Genomic DNA, 25446 nt, shown 5'->3' on the forward strand with positions numbered 1-25446 from the left:
TTGCACTGATATCCGCGGAATTCTAAATCTATTAAGATGCTGATAACAGTCCTGGAGAGTATGGTTCTTTCTCCTGTGACCCAGGGCACAGATTTTTTTTACCTGCCACCCCCTGCCCCAGTCCCAAGCAAACTGTGGTCAAAAGGTCAGGAAATTGCAGAACTGTTAATACCATATTCTGAACCTACAAAATCTTTTACAAGCCAGTTTTTCCTAAGACCTATTCTAAACAAAAGGAGATGATCATTTACCCCACAGGAAGGAAGGAAAGTCAGCACATCGTAGTAGCAATAGACAGAATTTTCATGATAGCCACAGACAGGATTTTTGCAACTCTCATTGTTTATATTCCCAACAGATCCACTGGGCATGGGTGTCCTTTCAGGTGGCAAGAATTACTAATTCGTTTGGTTTCTTTTTCTCCTGGGGCTTCTGTCACCTCCCTCACTAGAGATGAAAAACTACATACATACAATAAACATATAAAGCACACTCAGACATCTATTCTCCCTGAAGAATGTGGGGCTTGTTTTCACTACCCAGGGGGAGACTGGGAAAGAGAAGGGTCAGAAGGTAGTGCGTAGGTCTTCATTACGGCCAGTGAAGCCACACGGGCAAGTTAGTCAACCCTTATATTCTGTTTCTTTCTTTCTTTCTTTTTTTTTTTTCCTTGGGTACTGGGGATTTAACCCGGGGTGCTTAATCACTGAGCCACATCATCAGCCCTTTGTTTTGCTTTCTAAATTTTGAGACAGGGTCTTGTTAAGTTGCTGAGGCTGGTCTTGAATCTGTAATCCTCTTGCCTCAACCTCTCCAGGAGCTGGATTACATACTTCTTGAATGAATCAATTCTAGAAACCACCTTCTCTAGAACCCTCATTCATATGAAAAAATGCAAACACAGCCTGGGAAAGGGACTTCTTCAAGGTCACTGACATTACAGACAGATAAAGGATTCAGTTTCTGTAGCCACCCCTGTGGGTTTTTATTTTTAAAGGGTTGTGTTGTGAAAAGTTGCCGTATCCATGCTTGCTGTTCTGAAGGATGTAAAAGAAGTGATTCTCGTAGGTTTCTTAAGGTTTGCTGGCAAGGCAGCTGACCGTGAAGGAATTATAAGAAATGAAGTGGTATAACTAATAGCACAGCTACATGACACAGGGACAGGGCTCAAGGGAGGGGCGGGGAAGACCTAACCGTCTGAGTGGCTTCTCACCAACAGGAGTTGTTCCTTCTGGGATGTTAGGGGGCTTAGCCTACCCTCCATTTCCTCCTCACAACGGGGTACCACACCGACTCTACTACTGAGCCTTAGCTTCTTCATATGTACACTGAGGAGTAGGGGCCAAATGACCTTTGAGGTCCCTTTTCACCTTTGTGTTAAAAAAGAAAAATATGGCCTCATAGTTCTTTAGTTTTGCCATTGAACTTAACAAACATATACCAAGAAAATATTCCACAAAAGCAGATCAGAAAAATTTCACCAGTAAAAGGCAACTGAAAACATCTTTCAAATAGAAAAAAACTTGTACCACAAAGACCTGTAACAACGACAAACTAACAAACACATTCTCTCAGGGCAAGTATCATTACACAATTATGAAAACTGAGTTGTAATGAATTTAATAAAGTATCAGACCTACCCCACTGCTGGTGAGAATGGTCAGCCAGCTCTACTCTGCCCTGGCTGGGTTTTAACCAGAACTTTCTGATCTGGGTGTGGGTTGCGGGGGAAAAGTTAAGCAAGGAGGAATTCTTAAACTCCTGTGTTAGGTTTCATTCTGGGGTCCCTGGAATATGACTGCCACCAGATTTAGAATGGTTCTAAAAGAGACAACCTGGTGATTGGCTGATAAGGTTGAGAAATATTTAGGCCTATGAAGCAAGCTGACCAATAAAAAGAAAAGCACTTACATACCCAGGTTCAAATGGTTTGTTTAAATGCAAATTTATCAATGGTATCCACATTAATGCTATAGTTTATTTTATGATTTAGATATGAGATATTCTCAAAAGCTCAAGTGTGAGACAATGCAAGAAAGTTCAGAGGTGCCATGATTGGGTTATAGAGCCTTAACATAATCAGTGCATTAATTCCCTGATAGGGAGTAACTGGTTGGTAAATGTAGGCTGGTAGGGTGTGGTTGAAGGTGTGGGTCCCTAGGGGTGCGCCTTTGAGTAATATATCTGGTCCTCGTTGAGCAGAGCTCTCGCTCTCTCTGCTTCCTGGTGTGACGTCTTGAGCCAATTCCACCATGTTGTTCTGCCTAACCTTGAGCCCTGAGGAATGGACAGACATCTCCGAAACTGTGAGCACCAAATAAACTTTTCCTCTCTAAAACTGATCTTATCAGGTCTCTTTCAGTCACAGGAATGAAAAAGCTAACTAAAACAGTTCATTATTCCCAAATTCAGAGTTACTGGAAGATTCTCTTTTAGAAACTCACTGTCAGTGAGCAGTGAAGGCAAGGGTCGGTCGGGCTTATAGGATGATCACGATGCAGTGGGTTCCTGACAAGTTGACTATGCAGAGGGACAGGATTCGAACAAGGGCAATTTCCTTCCAACTTACAACAAAACAGAGCTATCCACTCAGTACACATATTATCTTCAATTACTCTCCTGCCATAAAAGAAATGGGAGGTAGGGAAACTGTACAGGTCAGCTAGTTACCCAGCTTGCCCACAGTTTTAACATATTGAAATATTTCTCTCTATAGGACAGGATTCCAGTTTGAAGTACCTGATTCAAAAAGAACCTCCAGTAAACACTAGAGCTTTCTACAACTTCCAAAGCCCACCAGATTGTGGCAGCACTAGAAGGCATTTTATTTCAAGACTCATGATTTTCACAGAAAATTGAGAACCTTGGTGGCTAAGTTGCTGAAACTGGGTTTTCCTGGACATTATAAGATCCCTGCAGTAGGGATCCCAACCAAGTTTTAAGACCTGCCTTCAGAGGTGGCTAAAGCCTGAGGCAGGACAGCCAAGTGGCCATAGGCAATTTCTAACAGAGAGCTTTACTGACAGATGCTGACCTACCTGGTCGACCAGATGTAATTACACTACTGCAAAGCCTTGCTGTCATAAATCCATCCCTGTGAGCTGTGTTTAATATAAAGAATAAAAAGGACCCCCAAACTAATGTTGATCAAGAGGAACAAACCCCAGCTCATTTCATTCACTGGTGTGCTTCAGGCACCTCCCAGGACTAACCTCACCTTGTCCTGGTTCTCTAGGACAGTCATACCCCTGAAGGCAGTATAAAATGCCACCCTGTACCCGGCAATTTCCTAAGTGAGTAAAGTACTCAGTATATGGAAATTCTGCATGAACTGAAAAGACTAGATGAACACAAAGGGATACAAAGTGATGGTGCTTTGTCCTGTGTGCTTGCACATACCCAACTTTAATATTCATGATAAGGCAACTTCTATCTCAAAAGACTGCTCAGTTTGAACCCATATTCACGACACTGTTCACCATAAGCCAAGAGATGGGAATGACCAAATGTCCATTAAGGGATGAATTGATACACAAAATATAGCACATATATACAAGAAAATATTATTCGGCCTTAATAAAAAAGGAAACGCTGTCACACGCAGCAACAGGGGCAGAACCTTGAGAACACGGTGCTAAGGGAAGTAAGCAAGTCAGAGAAAGACAGTTTATGTGGCGCATATCTACAATCCCAGTCACTTGGAAGTTAAGGCAAGAGAATTCCAAGTTTGTAGTCGGTCTGGGCAACTTACTGAGATCCTGTCTTAAAATTAAAAAGAGGTCTTGGAGGGCTGGGGGTGTAGCTCAGTGGTACAACACCACCTAGCACAGGTAAGGTCCTGGGTTCAATCCCCAGTATTGTAGACAAAAGAAAAAAAAAAGAAAGACAAACATTGCACTATTAATTTTACTCATATAGGTACCTGAATGTAACTAGTCAAAGTCATGGAAACAGAAAGTGGAATGGTAGTTGGTGGTTGCCTGGGGCTGGGAGAGTTTTCTAATGGGTATGGAGTTTCAGTTTCACAAGATGAAAACAATTCTAGAGATCTGTTTCACAACAATGTGCATATAGTTAACAGTACTGAGATGCACCCTTAAAAATAGTTAAGATGTAAATCTTGTGTTGTCTTTCTTAACACACACACACACACACACAATCCAAAACAGGTGGGCCACTTGAATTACGTATACTAAAGGACCTCAAGTTCAGAAATGTTGATTTTCCTTAGGGAACATTTCTGTAATCCTTAAGAAGTAAACATCACCACCATTTAAAAATCAACTTCCCCATACTTATAAAAGTAACATATGTACAAATAAATAATAAATGTTCATTATACAAATGACACACATCACCACTATTTTTTTTAAAGAAATGTTCTACTCTATGAGGAAAGATTAGCAAATTTGTAAGAACTTCTCAAGGGATTTATAAAAGGAGGATCTCATGCTTCAATTAGGAATGGAAATGTTGCCTTTGCTTTGTTCCTTGGTGTACAAGGCAATTCACATACATGAAAAACACAAACGTTCCCTTTGGTATTGATTTTACTGAGAAAAAAAAATGGTGTTTCTTATAAAATCATTTCAAAAAACAGAAAAGAGCTAAACAGAATAGATTTCCCCCTAATTGTTAGCACTAACAAATCCCCTAAGCCTTAGACAATAATATTCTTATAGAATACTAAGTTTACAATACAAACGACAGAATCCCCCAGAACATTTTTTATGATTAGTTCCTTTTTATTTCTCCTATTCTAACCTCAATTTTAAAGATTACTAAACACATACATACAATCACAAGGGTTTTCTAACAATTCCATTTCTTCTACATGGGGGTTACTGATGTTTTTTAATATTACTCAAAGTAGAAAAAAGGGGCTGTTTTCTATTCCTTTGGAACAAGTTCCTGCCAGATTTTGCACACTGCCGTTCTTTGGCGATGTGATGAGAACACATGCCCACCCACAGACACTAATTTTGCTCTTCACCCTTCCCAAGCAGCCTCTATGACACATGCTGTCTGTGCTCCATTTAATGGAATTCAAGAGGTCCAGTCAAAAAGAGTGGGACCCACGGGGCTGGATCAATGGCAGGCAACTCAGCTCCTCTGCTGGATAGGGATAAGGAACATGTATTTAACAGCAAACCACAAAAAACACCAAACCCCACTGGGACATGCCCAATCTGAAAAATCTCTACAATCCCATGAATTAACAAAAAGTCATCTCTTGGGTTGAGACTGGAAAGAAACAGTCCCTTCCTGTGCTTCCTTGCACACTCAACATCTGAAGATGACACAGCTAACCCCCTGCCCTGCTATCCAAGTGCAGCAGGAAGGTACCACTGTTATCCCAAGCCAAAAACTCTTTCCAAGAGGGTTGAAGTGTCAGCTTGGTTCTGAAGCATTTGCTTTCTCTATGGTGATCATTAGTCATGAAGAAACACTAATGACTGACTGGGAACCCAACTAGGAACGGGGATGGTCTCCATAATACCCCCAACCTGCTCTGACAATCTGGGCACAATCAATACAAAAAGCTGTCAGCAAACCAGCCTACACTGGTTTGACAAGCGTGGTCTTGTGTCCTGTTTGTTCTTAAGAGTTAGGTTTATGTCCTAAGAAGTCTGTGCTATGCTTGCCTCTGGCTTTTCTGAGCTAGAGAAGAGGGTGGCTATTTCCAGATAATGATAAAAGATTTACCTACAAGGGTTATGAATCCCACCTACTCTGCAGACAGAATGCACATAACTCCAGATGTGGGAGGACAAATGTGACAGCGGAATGGTAGCAACAGACAGGCTGAGCCCTCCCATGGGAGCTGGTCATGGCCAAACAGTCATAAATCATACATCTGAACAGCAACAGACTGCAGACTCTATAAAAGGGTCTCTCTAAATGCAAATGAGTATTTTTAAATGTTGATAGATAATCTACAGTTATTTTAAATAAATGTGTTTTTATGAATTGGTCACTGAATTCATAAAGGCTTCGAGTCATTAGAATACAATTTTAATAGAGGCTGAAAACGGGAGGGGTCTTCACACCAGCAAAGACTAGAAAAAATAGTCCGTTCCACTGAAATACTTTGGACACTAATCTTTGAGGATTTAAATGCTCTCCCTGACATTCCCCACAAGAAATGGAGACACGGAAGCTTTTGTCTTAAGATTAAGTCACTCTGCTTGGCTCAGAAAACATGGTCACCAAAACTATCAAACTGACTTTTGAGCAGGACAGTTTTTTCTTGATCTCTATCCGAGATGAATTAGTTTCTGAAGCATCAAAAAGGGAAGAGCTCAAAGTTTCTTACAGACGTGGCAACTAGTGGCTCTGGATCACAGGTTCCAGTAAATTTATGAATAAAAGAAAATACTGGGAGGAACTGTTACGGATAATGATAAATCTCAACAAGGCAGGCACTGAAGCAAGGACAGGGCTGGGCCTGGATCTCAAGCACTTATTGATTTAACACCATCCAGCACAGGCTCTGAACATAAGCAGAGGCTCGCCCAGTATTGCTTCCGACCTGAATGACATGAGACCTTCCATACCAGCCATGCCCCTGCATTCTCTTTCCTTCAACAGGGAAAGAAGGATCTAAAAACCATGTGGTCACTTGGACTGACAGCTCACAGCAACGGGCCTCCAAAGGGCAGCAGAAACAGCCCAGCGGTGGTCACACTGCTGAGTCTCAGTGATCCGGGTACCTCCTACGTAGAGCTGGAGAGGTCTATGCTGCTTTAGGAAGAATACGGACCTGAATTAGTGTCGATGACTCAAATCACAAGAAGACAAGACATTGTCACAGAAAACACCAGGAAGTCAAGAGTGTTTAAAGAAGCTATTTTCATATCCCTGCCTATAACCTTCTGTAGGCCTCAATGGGGGGAAAATGGTAGAACCTAACATATCAGTGAAATCAGAAGAAACAGGTTCTTCTGCCTTCAAGATAAAACAAAATCAATTTGCACTATTTTTCAGATAACTTTTGACGAAGTAAACGCCAAGCTAAGCATGTATTCACCAAAACTGCGAGAGAACCCTGTTTACTATAACATTGCAAAGCATACACTTTATTCAGTTCAAGTTAACATTTTTTAAGTAGCTTTCCTTCCACAGCTTGAAAAAAATTTTTAATAAGAAGCAACAGAAAAGGCCTTTCACTTTGAATCTGAAGTATTTTTAATATCACCAAATGCTATTATTAAATATGTACTATATATGTATGTGTACACAAATGCATATAAAAATAAGCTCTACAGATGTGGGCAGGAAAATTCTTAGCAAAACCCCCACATATTTCAAATACTATTCTTCCTCATTATTGTCCTCTACCATAATTAGCATGTTACAGCATAACAGGTGGCTTTCATTTATAGAATGCAAAATTAATGAAATTTGGAGTTGGAGATGGGTCTTCTCTCCAAACACGAACTGGTCACTAAAAAAAGCGTACCCCTTAATCAGCTAAACAAACAGAAACACATCAAAGTCCTTTCTAAATTATATGAATTTCCGAAGCTATTTGAATCACTAAATAGTATGCATTTACCAACAGTTTAAAATTCACACACCTCAAGGAAAGAAAGTCATTATTATGGGCTTTACAAGAAAGAGGAAGAGGAACAAAGACTGCCTATTTTTCCGGCTTGGTTACTCCAGATCTACTTAATACTCTCAGATGATAACAGGATTTACCATCACAGACTGGGCTGCTCCACCAATGTGAGATCTTAGGCAAATTTGTGGGCAGAGTGGTGTTATAGGTCCTGACCCAGCCATGCTGAACAGACAGCCCCAGAAAGCATAAATAGTATGGCTATAAACTAACTATAGCATCTGTCCCTAACAAGTAGGACTCAAAAGGACCTTTTTAAAAACACTGAATAGACTGTCAACACACATAGGAATGTTTAATATACTCAAATAAACAAGATATGTGCCTTAACTAGTCAGGCATTGTTTAAATTTAGTGAGTGAAGAGAGAAGGTCAGACAGGCAGACACGGCCTTCCAATTATGCAGAATGATCCTTTAGATCATGTGAAAGCTATAATTAAATATTGCTACCAAATCCCCACTACCCTTTCTCCCACCTTGGAAAAGTTAATGTATGAATTCAGTCTGAGCAAATTGTGATCTGCAAAAAATAACCATATTCAGTCATGAGGGGAATAAAGCTTTCTTGTGTTAAGCCATGCATCTTGGGGGTAAGAAAAAAGCCTGATACCGAAAGAAACCTAACATAATACAACAGTTAGCATTAGATCGCCTCCTTCAGCCCCCTCTGCTCATTCATTTTTTTCAAAGCCCTAAGCTACCCACCCAAACGGTGTATTACCCCTGCAAGCTGTTTCCTAGGGGGCACCTTTTAGACTCAGAATCAATAAAAGGGATGGATTAGAACCGATTTATCTGAATTATCTAAGGAGGCATTTGTTTTCAGAAAGGGGACGAGTGAATAAGAACTCTACGGCCATCCACAGATTAGTGGTTATCTATCTGTCCTTGCACGTGGGTAGGCATGTGCACTCACACTCATACACACACACACACACACACATACACACTTCAGTTCTTTACAATTAGAATGATTTTCCTCTTTTAGAAAAATGTTGAAAGCAAACACCAGAAAGGTTAAGCAAAAGAGAAGAAGGAGAAATTAAAGTTCATGTAAACAGTAAGCACATACCTGCCAGGCGATGCCATCTCCTCTACATCGTAGAGCCCAAGTGCTGGGTCTTAGCATTATTGCTACTATAAAGCTTCCGATAAAAATGGACAGTCTCTTGCTGACCTGAGAACCAGCTGGCTGCTTGAGAAGCGGTTTCCCCCATATATGATTCAGTCTCCTTGACAAATATACTGCATTGTACTGGATGAGTCATCCGAGGGTTAGTCCGCATTTTACAGGCCTGTTGTGTCATTACTCACATTCAACATCCTGCTTCTCAGAAGTGGAAACTGGAAGCCTGGCAGCTGACAGATGCTTTTTCCAATTAAAATAGTGTTTAAAAAAATTCCTGTAAGTTATGATTATCAATCATTGATGAGAGTATGAAATGCCCAGGAAGCAAAGAGCACAGCTCAATACTGGAGATCACGGTCTGCGGACCCACAAGCAAGAGCTGTTCACCCACCCCCAGCCCAGAGAATTCTGTTTGGAGCCGAGAGCAAGAGCCTCCCCTCCGGAGCCATCAGGTGAACCAGCCCAGGCACCTTGGTGACTCTTGGGTGGTAAGGCTATCCAGTTGCGGGAGCTAAGAAAAAACTACAGGCCAAAATTGTGGTTCCCGGATGGATTGTTAGGTGGGATGGCAGCCTTGTATTTATAAAATGTTTCCTTTTTAGACAGGCCTCTTGAAGTATGTTATGGCTGAAATGATATGGTATCTGGAATTTCTTTTAAATATTTTAGCCAAAAGAATTAAATAAAAAGGGAAAGAGTAAAAAAAAAAAAAGAAAAAAAAGTGGCAAAATTAGCTGCACCTGTGTCGTGAGTATACGCAGGTTGGCCCTATTTTTCTCTTTGAGTACCTTTGAAACTTTTCATAGAAATTTAAAAAAAAATTTTTAAATAAAAAATTTTAAATTAAAAAAAAAACCCCGCCCAGTCCCTACAATCTAATTGGTACTGAACAAAACACCTGAAGCTGCCATGTCTGTGAACAGGGGAAGAAGAGGAGCCCGTTCCCAGGGGACACCTGTGGGTGTGGGAGCGGGCGCTGACTTGGCCTTCCAGCTGGGTGGTGATACCCGTGTCCTAAGGCCATCGTGAGGGCTGTATCACCCCCCAACAGACGTCTGGAAGCCTCCCCCCAGTCTGCCTGGTGATTGTTTCCTTCTGCTTCCTTTGAGGACACAAGCCCCAGCCTTGTTCACGAGCTCAGTGTTCACACTGTGAAGGAGAGGTGACCATTTCCAGCTTCCTTTTATGGCTTTGGAAATGCTCCATGAGAGGTTATGTAAGTCGAGTCCAGAGTCCCTCATACCAACAAAGCCCTTTGTAAGGTGGCAGCGTTGGCGCGACTCACTTTGTGCTCAGAGCGGGACTTACACCAGCTGGAGGAGGAAGGAGGCTTTGAGTTCATGGACAGAAACAAAACAAACAACCCTCATCCTCAACATAAGCAGCATTTTTTTGTTTTCTGCAGCATTGAGGATTGAACCCAGGGCCTGGCACACACTCGGCAAGAGCTCCACCACTGAGCTAATCACCAGCGTCCCCGTATGTTAAACGAAACCCCTGTCAAAACCAGGTGTCACTTCAAAAGCTCTCTGTACTGATGTGCTGTGGAAGCACGACAAGCCACCACAGAGGTCCTGCTGGCACTCCGCACCTCTGCCGTGTCCCTCAGCAGGCTATTTCAGGGCGAGGTGCCCACCACAGCCAAGAGCCAACCCCAAAGGCCCAGGTCTAATACAACCGCAGACTGTCTTTGAGTAGCTGGGACAATCCTCACACCTCATCAAATTACAATCTCACTGATCCAGAAAGATTAGGACTGAGCGTGAGCCTGAAACGAAGGCTTTCTGATTTTGACAAATTCTTTCCTCCTAAGGACAGCAAGCTCTGAAGTTTATCAAAATTATGGCATTTGCAGGTAAATGGATGGAACTGGAGAATATCATGCTAAGTGAAAGAAGCCAATCCCAAAAAACCAAAGGCCGAATGTTTTCCCTGAGAAGTGGATGATGATACATAATGGGGGTGGGGGTAAGAGAAGAATGGAGGAACTTTGGATGGTGTAGAGAGAAATGAGCGGGGGAGGGGGCAGGGGTATGAAAGATGGTGGACTGAGATGGACACCATCACCCTATGTACATGTATGATTACACAAATGGTGTGAACCTACGTTGTGTACAACCACAGAAACAAAGTTGTACCCCATTTGTGCACAATGAATCAAAATGCAGTCTGTAAAAAAACAAAACAATATATTCCCTCAGAATTCATGACCTTTCACATACTTGCAAAGTATAATATACCTTAATATGATAGGTACAAATAGGGGGGTTAACAAACTTCCAGCATAAGGAGTCTCTATCAGAATCTTAAAGACATAAATCTAAAAAGCTCATCAGATAATTTTTTGAGCTGGCTGTGCTGGCATGTTCTGTAACCCCAGTGACTTGGGAGGCTGAGGCAGGAGGATTTAAATTTGAGGCCAGCCTCGGCAACTTAGCAAGGGCCAGTCTCAAAATAAAAAGGGCTAGGAATATGGCTCAGTTGTGCAACACCTAGTAAACTGGGGAGGAAAAAAGGAATTTTATGATTTGGATTTCATCAAAATACAAAAATACCAGCAATAATAACGTGTGTACACACAGACACAAAAACTGTGAATAAGGCAAATACAGTAAAATGTTAACATACAGGAAATTGCATGGAGGAGTTCTTCATACTACTCTTGTAACTTCTCAAGTATGAAATATTTCAAAGTAAGGCTAAACATACAAACATACGAAAGAAAATACAAGACCCCTGCTTAAAAAATTATGAATTTGATAACCACCATAGTACCTACTATTGATGTGGCCACCCATTTGGAAAGCCTTGGACTATAAAGTAACTCACCAAAATGTTAATTCTTGGAACTGCCTCTGGGCTCAGGTTTCTCAAACGGTGTTTCTTGCAACTGACCTTATAGGAAGCTCCACATAAAATACAAACCAAACATATTTTCAGAAAACAATGGACAATATCCTTGGGAATGCTGTTTTAAGTTTGTCTGGTCTTGCATTTCCCAATGTGTTTTTGACTGCAGACCCCTGCCTCCACCCTCCTTCCCCACACCTATTACCATTGTGATGAGCCTGAACAAAGCGTTTTTTGGGAAACGTGGCTGGAGGTGAAGGAATCTGGGACATTTTAAATGATTTTAAGTTTTCTCGAGACTAATTTCTCTTCCAACAATAAAAGACATCCAAGATTGGTGCTGCCATCTTTCAGGAACATACCTACTGGATGGCTGACTGCAAGTTAATGACCATGAGTCAGAAAACAACCTGGCTTTGCAATTATCCAGCCTCATGCTAGAGTGGACTATGCCTCCAGCAGTGGCAGCCGGGGCCTGTGTTCATGATGATGGGCTGGCAGCTCAGGTCAGTGTGGGCATTCCTGGCAAGTGGCTGACCCTGGGGAGGCCGTCCCAAGGAGCAAGAGCTCTCCAGAACTGGCTCCACCTCATCACTTTCAGACCGCTGGGTCTGGGAATCTGGAAACCAGCTGGGGTACTTTTTGCCTGAGTTCCCTAGGCCTTCACATTACTCATTCCCTAGCACGCATTCTTGGGAGCAAAGAAGCAAAACCACCTGGTTTTGTATGAAGAACATGGTTTCTAATTTCATCTTTTTAATAACTTTTTAAAAAAAAAAAAAAGAATTGTTATGAATTAATTTGTTAGGGTTTTCAGCAATTATCTGTATTTTGCTGTTGTTATTAAAGATCCAAAATTGATACTGCTGGGCAAGGAGGTGCATACCTGTAATCCTAGCGGCTCGGGAGGCTGAGGCAGGAGGATTCCAAGTTCAAAGTCAGCCTCAGTAACTTAGTGAGGCCCTCTCTCTAAATAAAATACAAAAAAGGGCTGGGGATGTGGCTCAGTGGATAAGTGCCCCAAATATCAAAAATAAAAATAAAAATAAAAAAATAAAAAACTGGCTGATGTCAAGATTCAGAAGCAGGGCTGAGGGTGTTGCTCAGTGGTAGAGCACTTGCCAAGCATGTGTGAGGCCCTGGGTTCAAACCTCAGGATGGCGGTGACAGTGGGGAACAAACATGGTATCAGTACTGTGAACACTGTAGGCTGTCTGGTATGATGGAAAAGCACATGCACCTGGGGCTGTCCGTTCAAAATCCAGTCTTGCTTTTATTTACATGTTATTAGTATTTGTGGTACTGAACAAGGGCCTCACACACGACAGGCAAATGCTCTGCCACTGAGCTGCACCCCCAGCAATTTTCATTCATCTTGAGACAGGGTCTCATTAAGTTGCTAAGGCTGGCCTTCACTTGCAATCCTCCTGCCTCGGCCTCCTGAATAACTGGGATTATAAGTGTGCGCCACCATGTCTATCTTTACATACATTATTTAACTTCTCTGAGCCTCTGGTTCCTTACTTGTAAAATGGGTATACTACTATAACCTCCCAATTGTTTTGAATGGGATAAATGTGATCACTCCCAACAAGTACTTAGCGTAGAGCCTAGCCACATGCAGAAAGCTCTTCAATTTATGCAAACAGTGATGAGGATGTTTGTAGGCATTATGAATTTAGACTCTCAGGGGTGGGCAAACTGTGGTCAGACACCACATTCATCTGTTTACATACTGTCTATGAGAGCTACAAAGACAGACTTAAGCAGCTGGGACAGAGACCATACGGTCCCCGAAGCGTAAGCTTTACTATCGGACCTTCACAGAAAGTCTGTTGACCCTGGTGATCGACACTTGGGAGGATGAAGACCTTCTATAGGTCTTTTCTCCATAGAAGTTTAAGTCACTGGTCCTTCATTTTGCTTCAGGTTCCAATTTACAAGCTGATATCAAAGTGTTATTTATGATGATCAGAACCACACCAGCTGCTTTTCTTACAATGCAAAATCCAAGCTCTCAGTCTCCAGGCGGGTGGGGAAAGCTGCAGAGCCTGAGGTTGCCTGCTGGTCTTTCTGCATCCCCTCTCTCCTGACCTACCCAAAGAGGACCCCTCCCTACTTCAGAGTTTAGTGCACCAGCTGTAGTATGTGAGTCCACGGCCAGGCCTCCCCTCCCCCCGAGTCACATCTGTGCATTATGTAGAAACCACATGTGTCCCCAGAGCTTGAAGCAAGAGGTGAAAGATGATCTGAAAGAGGCATTCAGGAACCTGAGCAAACAGACATGAAGGATGCCTTCAAGGGGGCTGGATGGCCACATGTAGGAGCAGCAAAGCAGCAGAGGGCCTTGGGAAATCAGGGCTGCAGCGAGGGCCAACGAGGAGACGGAGGGCCAATCCAGAAACATGAAAGGCACGTCTCAAGAGCAGTCCCAGGACACATCCCTGCATCCAATCGTGATGCGTATTTTCTTTGGCAGGAAAACTTGTTTATTTGGGGAAAATGAATGCACAGCATTAATGGATAACGCAGGTGAAGGGACTCCTGGGGCTAATCTCTAGGAGGGAAGATATGAACAAAAGAAACCATTCTAACTGCTCTCAGTTATGATCTCTTGGGTGGGGGAGCCTTGGCCAGCTGTTCAGGCAGAGATGAAATCTGGGGTGTGCTTAGATACACACGGGTCTTCCTGGTGGTCACTCTTTTGCCTTACCGGGAAACATCGACCCCTTTAAGAAGGGAATATACTGAAGAGATGCCTTTGTTAATACCAAGGAATGATGAGGGCTGGCCAAGAGAGGGAGCAGGAGGCAGACTTCTGGTGTTACCTGCTGAGAGCAGGATTTCGGAGACAGTACCAGAGTGGCCATGTTTCTTAAAGTCTAATCGGCTGGCAGGAGAGGCAAAAGAAGGCTGTCTCCAAAATCCGTGGTTAATTTGGAGATGTTCTGCTTGGCAAGAGCCAGAAGACCTGAGCTGATGAAATGCATGTAAGATATTATGCTAAACAGATGAAAAAAACGCATGACCCTAGGATGGGAGGATCTTCCAGAGCTGGGACCGTGGATTCAGCCCAGGTTTCCTCAGGAAAAGGCAAAGGGAACTCACATCCACAGGCCCACTCTGTGTGGGGTGCTTTGTATGGTGTTATCATCACACCCACAAATTTGTTCCTGGCCTATGTTGAGGAAAAATAGGGGGCAAAACTAGCGGCAGATTTAGTCTAGCTAGTCTTTAAGTTTCTTTGGCACAGGATGTTACACAGCCAGGACAGGGAGACAGAAACTAAACATACTAGAAATATGGTAAAGTCACTCTGGGAAATTACGGGAGGAGCCAAGGGCTTCGTGAGCAAGAAGGGAAAAGTTAGTGCTCAGGCGCTGGCTTTCTAGCTGAGCTGGAGGCCAGGGGTCTATGAGAAGACCATCTTCTCTTCAAGCCTGGAGGAGTGCTGAGGACCAACCGGGCAAAACCTAGCTTCTCCAGAGACCCGGGCTGCAGGGAGAAGTCAAAACCCAGATCTAGAGGTGAAATTTTAAGTTGAGGGATGGGGCTGGCTCAAGACCTGGAAAAGGGACAGAGGGGTGCCTAGGGGTGAATATTCAATGTATTTAGCACCTGCCAGGCTGAACAAGGAAGTCAGCACTTGAAATCCACTCCAGGCAGATGACTTACTCCTTAGGTAGCTTATACCTGAGGATCACGGCAGATTTGAGGTGCAGGACCCATACTTGCCATCAGCCTGCTCAGCCTACTCTGTTGTTTCGTTATCTCTGAGCCCCAATCGCACCTGAAGCTGCTCCAGGGCTGCATGTTCCAGGAACAGTCTACAGCTCTCACTCCAAAAAACTCTTCCAATGCCAGGTTAGCTGCCTAGCTAAGCAAGCCTTCTGTGTGGAAGCTATCTTTGTCTGTCAGATCGCTAGGCAGATATGCAGCTAGAAATGGAAATCTCTTCAGAGAACTCTCCACAATACTCTTTAATCATTTACCTGTGTAAATAGCAGCCAAATCATGGCATTAGAAAGTCTGCAACTTCAATCTACCTGGAGGGCATAGCTTTAACTTGACTTTGCAGTGAGTTATGTGACCTTGGGCAGAGTCACTTCCTTGAGCCTCAATTTCCCAAAATGGTTTAAACTAGTTCAGCTCGTGAAGCTCTGAAATTTTATAAGGAATGGACTAATGCAGCTAAATAATACAAGTAGTCAAAGAGGAGAGGAGTGGAAGAAAGCTGGGCACTGTTTGCCAGGGGGTCGGGAGGAAAACTGTGTCCTGACCCTGGGATCTTAGAGATCTGACTAAACTAACTCACGGGTCTAGGACAATGGGCACGGTGGCACATGCCTGTAATCCTAGCAGCTTGGGAGGAGATCCCTGGTACAAAAAAAAAAAAAAAAAAATGCATATATATATATATATACACATATACACATATACACATACATATATATGTGTGTCAATCTCTTCCCACAGCTAGAAGTGGCTTTTCCTTATACAAGACACTAATCAACAAGAGTAGCAAATGCCTGTAAGGCTAGTATCTAGGGATGCTGAGGCAGAAGGATCTCAAATTCAAGGCCAGAATGGGCAATTCAGCAAGACTCTGACTCAAAATAAAAATAAAAAGGGCTGCGGATATAGCTCAGTGGTAGAGCATTTGCCTAGCATGTGTAAGGCCCAGGGTTCAAGCTCCTATACCTAAAAATAAAACAAAAGAAGAAATGTGGAGATGTAGCTCAGAGGCAGAGTGGGAGAGCACCCAGTTCAATCCCCAGTGTCCGAAGGAAAGAAAGAACAAAGGAAAAGCAGCGGAGTCAACATTAGCCACAGTTATATCATGTACTAGTACCAAGTCTTAGAATCACACAAGAATTTTATTCCAAAGACTCAAGACAAGGTGATGGAGCCTAGCACACTCTCTTCCGATTTCATGACAACTGGTTCTGTAAGTACAGCATCTTGTTAAGACTTGCCTGTCATGTTTGCTGGACTCGAGATTCTTGAGGTTTTTTCTTTTTCTTTTTTACTTTTGTAGCTTGGCATCTGCTATAAAACATGCTATAACCATATGGTAAGCCCTTGAAAAACTGGGTTTCTTTCATTCATTCAACAGACAAGCACGGTTTATCCTTTAGTGCCTGAAATAGGGGGTGGAAATGAAGATTATGCTAGGGAAGGAAATGACAGATAGATGGTAGCTAACTTTTGTATTTCCCCAGACTTCATTACAAAAAGCAGTAAATGCATTGTAGGAAATGCAAAGAAAATCATTTCCCTGAATATCTAGACGGTAGAATTTAAGAGTATTACAGGTATTCTGCTAATTTAAAGTGCTCTTCACCACTATCTGAATCTCATGTAAAAGTGATTAGGAAATAATATTCCCCTATTTTTTTTTCTATTTATTAGTGGGCTTTACACTGTGGACCTTAGATCCATTAAAAAACTGGAAGAGCAGCCTACTATTCTACAATGGTCCTTAGAGATAGCTAATTCTTGAGCAACCACACTTGACAGATGAGAAAACTAGTTGTAGGGGCCAGAACTATAATTTTACAGAGACCAAAATTTCTGTGTGGCCTGAATTTCTAAATTCTGTCACATGTTACTTTTTGGTTTCTGAAAAGAAATCAATTAAAGATGAATCTAGAACAAGAAAAGCAGATGCCCATATCTGGAATATTTACCCTGACTAGAATTCTCAGTGCCAGGTTAAATAAATCTCTCAGAAGGGCAGCCAAAATTGCTCAATACCTTGAAAGTTCTTTTTGGCTTTGCCATAAACATTTGGTTCTATCAGAAATGAATGAAAGAAAGAAAGAGAGAGAGAGAGAGAGAGAGAGAGAGAGAGAGAGAGAGAGAGAGAGAGAGAGAGAAAGAAAAAAAAAAAACACTGAACCTAAGTTAGGCTCACTGTTCGGAAGGCTGGAAACCATCTGAGAAAGCTTAAGGTCTGCCCCAACCTTCTCTCTATGCCTTACGTGAATTCTGCATAGGGAAGACGTGTTCAGACAGCATTCTTGCTTCAAGTATCTACTCCTCTCAGGAGACCCCAAGAGTGTCATAATAAAACCAGAAGGAGCAGGCCATTTAGCTCATCTCCTAGAGTTCCTGACTCTCATGCTGGAGGCCTGGGTTTGAGTCCCAGCACTCTGGGATTGTGGAAATAACAACAATAAAACCAGAAGGAGGGTGTCCAAAGTACCACATCAAGAGGGCTTCCTCTTGCGGCCTTATCGGGGAGTCTTAGATGCACACTGTTAACCTTCCAAATTCAGCACACACTCAGCAAGAGGACAGAAGGAAGAGCCTGCTGATCTTAGAGAGTTGAGGCCCTTCCTCTGAAGGAACACAGAGCCTGGAGTTGGCTGAGACTTGGGGATCCCCAGTCCACATGCTTTCCTGAGTACTATGCCTTGCCATCGCTGATGACTGACTTGAGTGCTTACGGATGCCATACGTACTCACCTTTCAACGTGGTATCTAAGTGCTAGCCAACTACTTCATCTGCGCCCCACCACAGAAATACTGATCCTTCCCGACATTGGAGGGGTGCAAGGGCTGCATGCCGGTGTCCCACAGAACATTCAAGGGTAGCTGTGACCCATGCACTTTTCACTGTGTACAGTGAAGAGAGAGCATGTCCCTGGCCACACAGTACCTCAGTGCTTGACGTAGCACTCAGGAAGGGGCAGGGGAAGGAGGATTTCATTTAGCTGCCACTTAAAATCACAGCTCTCCCATTTCATTAAATTAAGTATTAGATGCTTAGAGGGAACAGGAGGGAGAATGGATAATGAACGTGACCTTCACCTACTTATAGACTAAAAACCGAATAGTAAAGCACCAACTGGGATACAACAGAGGTGCATTTGTGGCAGAGCCAAGAACAGATTCTGAGCACCCCTGAATTTCATCTTTAAAAGCACTTTTCTACAAGGCTCACTCCCACGTGTCCTTTGTTTCAAGCCTCTCCAAAGATCCTCTCTGCCCCTTACGTAGAGTTCCGTGGATTTCATTTGTTTGTTTCCTGTGAGCCCTGGAGGAATTGTTCCTGATGCTAAGAATGTGCCCAGTGTGAAGAGCAAGTCTTAACACTGGAACATTCCAAAACTACCAGGGTGGGACCAGTTCGGCTCAAAGGGATTTTGCTACCACTCAGGAGAAGTTGGAAACAAACACAAACACATAGACAATATGGTGCCTGGGATGCCAACACACGAGCAAGAGACAGTGGAGAGGCTGGGGTGGGAGCTGCAGCCACACCAGCTCCACCCCTCCTGCCCCAGGAATAGGGCAGCTGCCTACATTGAAGATACAGGCTGTCTTCCCTGTCCCTGCAGTTAAACTTTAGATGCTGCCAGCTTAGTTTACATTTCAGGGTGAGGAAGGGGAAAAGCCCATGAGCCTCAGGACAGAACCAAATATTTACAATCTGCTGCTGAGCAAGGCATCATGGGAAGAAGAGGACTCACAGTCCTGGGCTGGTCACAGCCTCGCTTGGGCCACTTCAGAGCAGATTCTGGGATGTTGAAGTGCAAATAAGTGGTGGTCAGAAGTTTATAAAATAGATTGGCGCATAATGAAGCCATCGATTTGTCCACACAATGTAAGTACATATGAATTCTTTTTTAGTTAACTGTTCTGAATAGGCAATACATATGTTCGATTCATAAATAAAAATATAAAAAGGTATTCTCCCACCACATCCCATCTGGGTCATTATTTCTCCCACCAACAAACTGATAGTAGCCATCTTTTAAAAGTTTTTTCTTGTATCCTTCCAGGATATATGCAAATACAAATATTATTCCTCCCTCCCGGCAAATAACATATTATTCACAGGCTTTGGACCTTGTTTTTTTTTTTTTTTTTTTTACCTCTGTGGTCTTTCTTTATTAGGACACAGAGAACAAATTCATTTTCTTTTTACATCGACACAGTATTCCACTATAAGGATATAGTGGATTTTGCTACCACTCAGGAGAAAACTTATTTATTTAGGTGCTGGAGATTGAACCCTAGCCCCATGATTCATTTAACCAGTCTATTATTAATGAGCATTTAGGTTTCTCCAAACTTTTTGCTTAACAATTCTGTCATGAATAACCTTGTATATTAGAGTTGCCTTTATATAGTAAGATGTTTGTTTATTGTTCTGTAACCACCTGACTGCGATACAGACAGAAAGAAAACCTTGCAACTGTAAATCAACCCAAAATCAGGAGAAAGCACGTGCACACACCATTTGTACACATGGCTGTAGAAAATGAAATCGATTTTGATTTTCTGAATGGGTTAGAAAACCATATGATGTATACGTAGTAGATAACTGACATCTGTGGAAGGAGTCAGTGCAATCATTTAGGTTGCCCCCCTCATGCCAGTCCCTACCCCCTATCAAAAGCTTGCCACCCATTCAACCTGGGGCCAGCTTGGAATCTGTTCTTTGAAGAAATTCTAACAGCAGGGCATAGTGGTGTATGCCTGTAATGCCAGTGGCTTGGGAGGCTGGGGCCCTATGTGCCCAGAGGCTTAGCTAGAGTTAAGTCCATACAGATCCATCTACACCAGTAGGGAAGCAAGATAGGGCCGTGTTGGCTAGCCCCTCCATCAAAGCCCAAGCCCCAGGAAACTGTCAAAGCGGGTCCTCTTAGTTGAGTCCAAAAGGCAGTGCCAGCCCTTCTCTGCCACAGCCTCCAGTAAAGAAGCAGGAAATTCTAAGCTCCCCGTGTAGCTGACTCATACCCTCTATCCACAAGCATCCTGAAGGTTCTATTCTAAGTTTACCAAAGGGAACATGCCTTCAGGCAGAAGCAAAGCACAGAAGAGGCTATAGCCGGGGTCTCAATTAGCATCTCCTCTGTAACACGTCAAGGTCTCACCAGAAGTGCTAAGGAAGATGAGGAGAGAGACAATTCTGTAAACACCAGTCACCCAAAGGCCACTGACACCTCTTTTCAGAAGTGCACAAGCATCACTGCCTCTGTGTGTATACACAATGACAGTTTAATTACCCTGAGGTTAAATTCTTAAAAATAAATTATACTTGTTTGGGACCTAATTGAAAGAAATGAGACAAATCCAAAGAGCCATTTATTTACTTTTTGGTGGTTCTGGGGATTGAACCCAGGGCCTTGTGCATGCTAGGCAAGCACTCTACCAACTGAGCTATATCCCCAGCCAAAAAAGCCATTTCTGAGACTGGAAAAAATTGAAAATGACTTGGTATTAGACGAGAGTAAGTAATAGTAATTACTATTTTGATAGACGTGATAATGGGACGTATGGCGGTTATTTTTTTAAGTCCTAATCTCTTAGTGATACATATTGAAGTACTTGTGGATGAAATGATATATCTGGATTTTGCTTTAAAACTTGCCCCCTCAGCCAAGTGCTGTGGCACATACCTGTAAGCCCAGTGGCTTGTGAGGCTGAGGCCCTAAGCAACTTAGCAAGACCTTGTCTCAAAATTTAAAAAAAAGCTGGAGATGTGGTTCATTGGTTAAATACCTGGGCCCATCCCTGGTACCAAAACCAAAACAAACTTGCCCCCTCTGCACGACAAAAGTGTGTGGGGAAGGGTGAAGACATGAATGGCAGCTGAGCTCGGTGATGAATGGGGTACCAGCATGGGACATTAGATGTTCTATCTTTGTGAATTTTAAAATGTTTCATAGTTAGCAGAAAAAAAAATGGCTGCCATAATGTTATATGCCACAAGACCTCACTACTGACCAGAACAGGAAGTCAGACCCATAGAAGCGATACCTCTGCATGGGATGATCTGCAGATGATGGAGTTATTGATCACACAAGTCAGTCTACTCAGAAAGTAACTGCACCGGAGGATTTTACATTTTGCCAACTAAGCCACTGAATTCTCAAACTTGACTGCACTCTGGAAGCACCTAGGGGGTGGTGGGGTTGCTGTTCTTTTAATTGGTACCTTGTTTAATGGTTTGGGATGCAGTGTGAATTTCTGGATTTTTTAAAGCTCCCCAGGTAATTCTAATGTAGAGCAAAGTTTAAGAATCGGTGCTCTGAGAACCTAACAGGGTGGCTCAGGAAGTGAGGGATAGATGTGAAAGGACAATGGCAGATGGATGCTCTCTGGGGCCCGGGCCAAGCTTTCCTAAACTACTGGTGCAATCAAGAATGACATTAGAGTGACAGTAAAATCTAGGAGCAGAGTGTGGTGGTGCGTGCCTGTAATCCCAGAGACTCAGGAGGCTGAAGCGGGAAGATTGCAAGTTTGAGGCTGGCCTGGATAACTCAGTGAGAACTTGCCTCAAAATTAAAAATAAAAGGGACTGTGGCAGTGGCTCAGAGGAGGAGCACTTGTCTAGCACGTACAAGGCGCTGGGTTCGACCCCAGGTTCGATAGACAAAAAACAAAAACAAACAAACAAAAACAGTCCCTGGTTGGTTAAAACAAGAGGATGGGCCAACTCTACATCCACATGGGAAATGACCTGTTATCAACCTCAGGACTGCAGTTCACAGCCATTGCTCCACGGACTCTTCCCCAACTCACCAGAGCACTAAGTGCTAACATGCATCTCGCTGAGACCGACCTGTTTCGGCAGGTTGAAGGATCTAAGTATCCACATTTGTTTTAGCGGCCTAACAGCCTGGCCTTATTCAAACAGAGAGGGCCTGGTAATTCTCCGAGGAGAGCAAGCCTGGCCTCCCAAAGTAATCGGGGACATTTTCCTGCTCCAGGTGGCATGTTTCCATATGCGACTGTGAGCCTCTGCCCGCTTTCTTGTGGCAGTGGGGTCAATCGTGTCATTCTCAGCGGCCTGGGAGAGGTGGAGGGTGTGCCCTTTCTGTATGTGAACTACTTGGACCCTCCCTCCCAACAACCCTGAAGTGTAACCCTGTTCCCACCTGGCAGATGAGAGAAACGAGGCCCAGGCTGTGTTAGTTATGATGCCTGAGGCAGTGCAGCAGTAGGGAGCAGAAGCTGGAATTTGACCTACCTGGACTCCCCAGCCCTGTACTCTTCCTACAGCCATGCCCTCCAAGACATCCATTAGGACAGGCTGATGGCACCTCTTTTGCCACCTACAGGCAACAATCCAGGGGCTGTGTGGTCACGCCAACTTCCTGAGAGAACCTGAAGATACAACCCCCTGAACTTTCCCTCCTGACTTACACAGGGCAGGTACTGGTCTTCCACTCGGGTGGACCCCAACTGGTGCTGCTTTCCAGCTGCCCCGTCCACAGCACCATACCAGAGGGTCAGTGCTTCTCACACACCCAACCCGATTTTCATTTTTATTATTTTTTGCGGTCCTAGGGATCACAAGGACCTGGGGTCTTGTGTATGCCGGGCAAGTGCTCTACCACTGGGCCATACAGCCTCAGTTCTTTAAAAACCCCAACAATTTTTTGTTGTTGTTCATTTGAAATGGTATCTCCCTGTGTTGCCCAGGCTAGCGTCAGATCGTGTTCAAGCGATCTGTCTGCCTCAGCCTCCAGAGTAGCTAGGACCACAGGAACGTGCCAGCATGTGGCCAGCCTCACCCAACTCCAAAGTCCTTTCTGAGGACACCAACCTGAGGGCCCTTCCCTTGACACACACTCTTTCAGATCTTTATTCTGTGTATCACAGGAGTATGCAAGACAACCTAGGTGGAAAGTCAGGTTTGGGTTTCTACTCCTTAGATGCAGTTAACCTTCCCTGCTACTGGTCCCATTAGCGGCTACACAAGTCCCAAATGCAAGGTTAACTTGGCATATTGCTTAATACAGCAGGTGTAAATAAGCCTAATTTTTATGCCGAAATCTCAACCTTATAGATCTTAGTCAACACTATCCACTCACTCCCAACCCCTTGCCTTGAACACTTCTGGAAGAACCCTTCTTTAACACTTTTGTTCTGAAGATGCCGCCTCAGTTAAAAGCTGCCTGGAAGACTTCTCAAACTGCTTTCAAAGCTAGTCTTACAATGAATGAGTCAGCCAGTAAAAAATAAAAAATAAAAAATAAAAACTCTTATTGTTAATTTTAAGAATCATTTTGAAAAAATTTTTAGTAGATCCATCATGAAAGCTTGTTCTTGTTAGTCACAAAACTCAGCTCTAATGAACTCATGGCCATTTCCAAAGTGAAAATTCTTCCTGCATTAAAAAAATATATATATATATTTAATATTGCCAAGTATTGTCGTGCTTTTATCTCTTCTGAAAAGTGTTCCAAAAAGGCTTCTGGAAGTGTTTCAAGCAGCTGGTTTTGAGATCAAGATGAGAGTAGAACCTCCCAAGGTGAGATCATGGCTCTGAAAGATAACATTCAGACAAAGGAACCTGTATGATCACAGGTACATGCTCTGATATGTTTCCCTTAAAAGAGCAAAAAATTCAAGCCACATGATTATATTTTGTTACATTTTATGACCATGATCCATCACGAGGCATTAAATGGCATTAGTAATCATAATGAAATGCCAGCTGACATTTACCTGATATGCCAGGACACCCTCTTGCCGTGTCCTCTTTCATTCTCACAGCAGTTCTCTTAGTATCCCCCTTTTAGAGCTGGGGAAACTGTCCCCCAGAGAATGAAGAACCCAACCTGTGACTCCAGAGCATTACCAAAACCTCGCTGGGTTAGCCGGCTGGCCACAGGGTTGCCCGCTTTCCATCAACACAACAGCTGCAGAGCACCAGAAAGACCTCTTTCCAGACAGCCCAGTACCCTTCCCTGGACACACAGCCATGTGGAGGAGCCTCTGCAGCATGCAGCCTTTTAAAGGCCACGTCTGTGTGTCCTTCCAGCTGTTTCAGCAATCCAAGACCTAACCCTGGGCTCTGGAGTTGCACAGCCCCAGTCACATGCCTGGTCCACTGAAGTCCACTGACGTCATTGAGGGCACTCATTTCATCTTTCTGAACAGCAGTTTCTCCATGTGCAAACGGGGAAACAAGAGTGTCTCACCCAAGACCCTCAGGGTCTGTCATGCCAGTCAACGGTTCACATGGTGCCTTTACACAGCAAACACTTAATACATGCTTACTCCTACTCTGATTATACCAATGAAGGGTCGGTATACAAAAGACAATAGAGGTACTGAGTGCCTTTGTGTGGGGCCACTACACTGTGACCACGTACGGTGACATCACTGTGACACTCCCTGGTAAGTGACAACCATTCCTTCAACAGGTTCTTCCTGGACCTCGTGGGTCAGTGTGCATCGCTTCCTCACAAGAGGGCATTATTTGGGGCTTTCAGGCACCAGTGAAATCCACCCCCTCTTTTTTCCTGAAACACCAGCCGGACATGGGGAGGCTGGTTGTGGGTCTCTACTTCTGCATTTCCCCAAGAGGGAGTTTCCTAAGCTCCCATTCACCTGAGTTTCCCCAGCACAAGTTTACACTTGAGCAACCCCTCCAGAGGGAAGGGGGAGGGAGGAGCTGGTCTGAGGTGGTGGTTGAGACTGGGCAGTGAGTTCCTGAGGCAGCCATGGGAGTCTGAGCTGGGGGCAGAAGATCAGGAAGAATGCTGAATTTGAAGGGGGAGAGGGGGAAGTCTTCCTGGAAGGAGGCAGGTCAGCAAAACAGGCTAGGAAAAAAATTAAGCCAGGAGAGGTGCTTTTGAAAGGATATTTAGAAATGTCTGCAGCTGCTTATTAAGTGATTAGTCTTCTGCCTACAGGGAAGCATTCCATTCCACCACTGCTTTAGGACAGGATCATCCCGAAGCCAGGCCACCAAGGAGAAAGGCCTCTGGGAATATATTCCCTTCAAAGCCACACTGGTGCAGGTGTGGTGGTGCACACCTCTAGCCTCTAGATGCAGCTAGGCAGGACATGACTTCAGTACAGGAATTTGAG

General features: G+C 43.6%; 1 protein-coding gene across 2 annotated transcripts in view; it reads right to left on the bottom strand.

Annotated features, from left to right (window-relative positions):
* Positions 1-25446, bottom strand: part of SPRED2 (sprouty related EVH1 domain containing 2) — a 124325-nt gene that overhangs the window by 45036 nt on the left and 53843 nt on the right. The window contains exon 1 of one of the 2 annotated variants that reach the window (XM_079109827.1): positions 8698-8861. The exons of the other annotated variant lie outside the window; for it this stretch is intronic. Coding sequence (XP_078965953.1) covers positions 8698-8714 — 17 coding nt within the window. The 5' untranslated portion in view covers positions 8715-8861. Of the gene's footprint in view, positions 1-8697; positions 8862-25446 lie in introns of those variants that run through there. 2 annotated transcript variants of the gene reach the window in all.

Source organism: Sciurus vulgaris (genome assembly GCF_902686455.1).
Source record: "Sciurus vulgaris genome assembly, chromosome: 14".
Taxonomy (NCBI): Eukaryota; Metazoa; Chordata; class Mammalia; order Rodentia; family Sciuridae; genus Sciurus; species Sciurus vulgaris.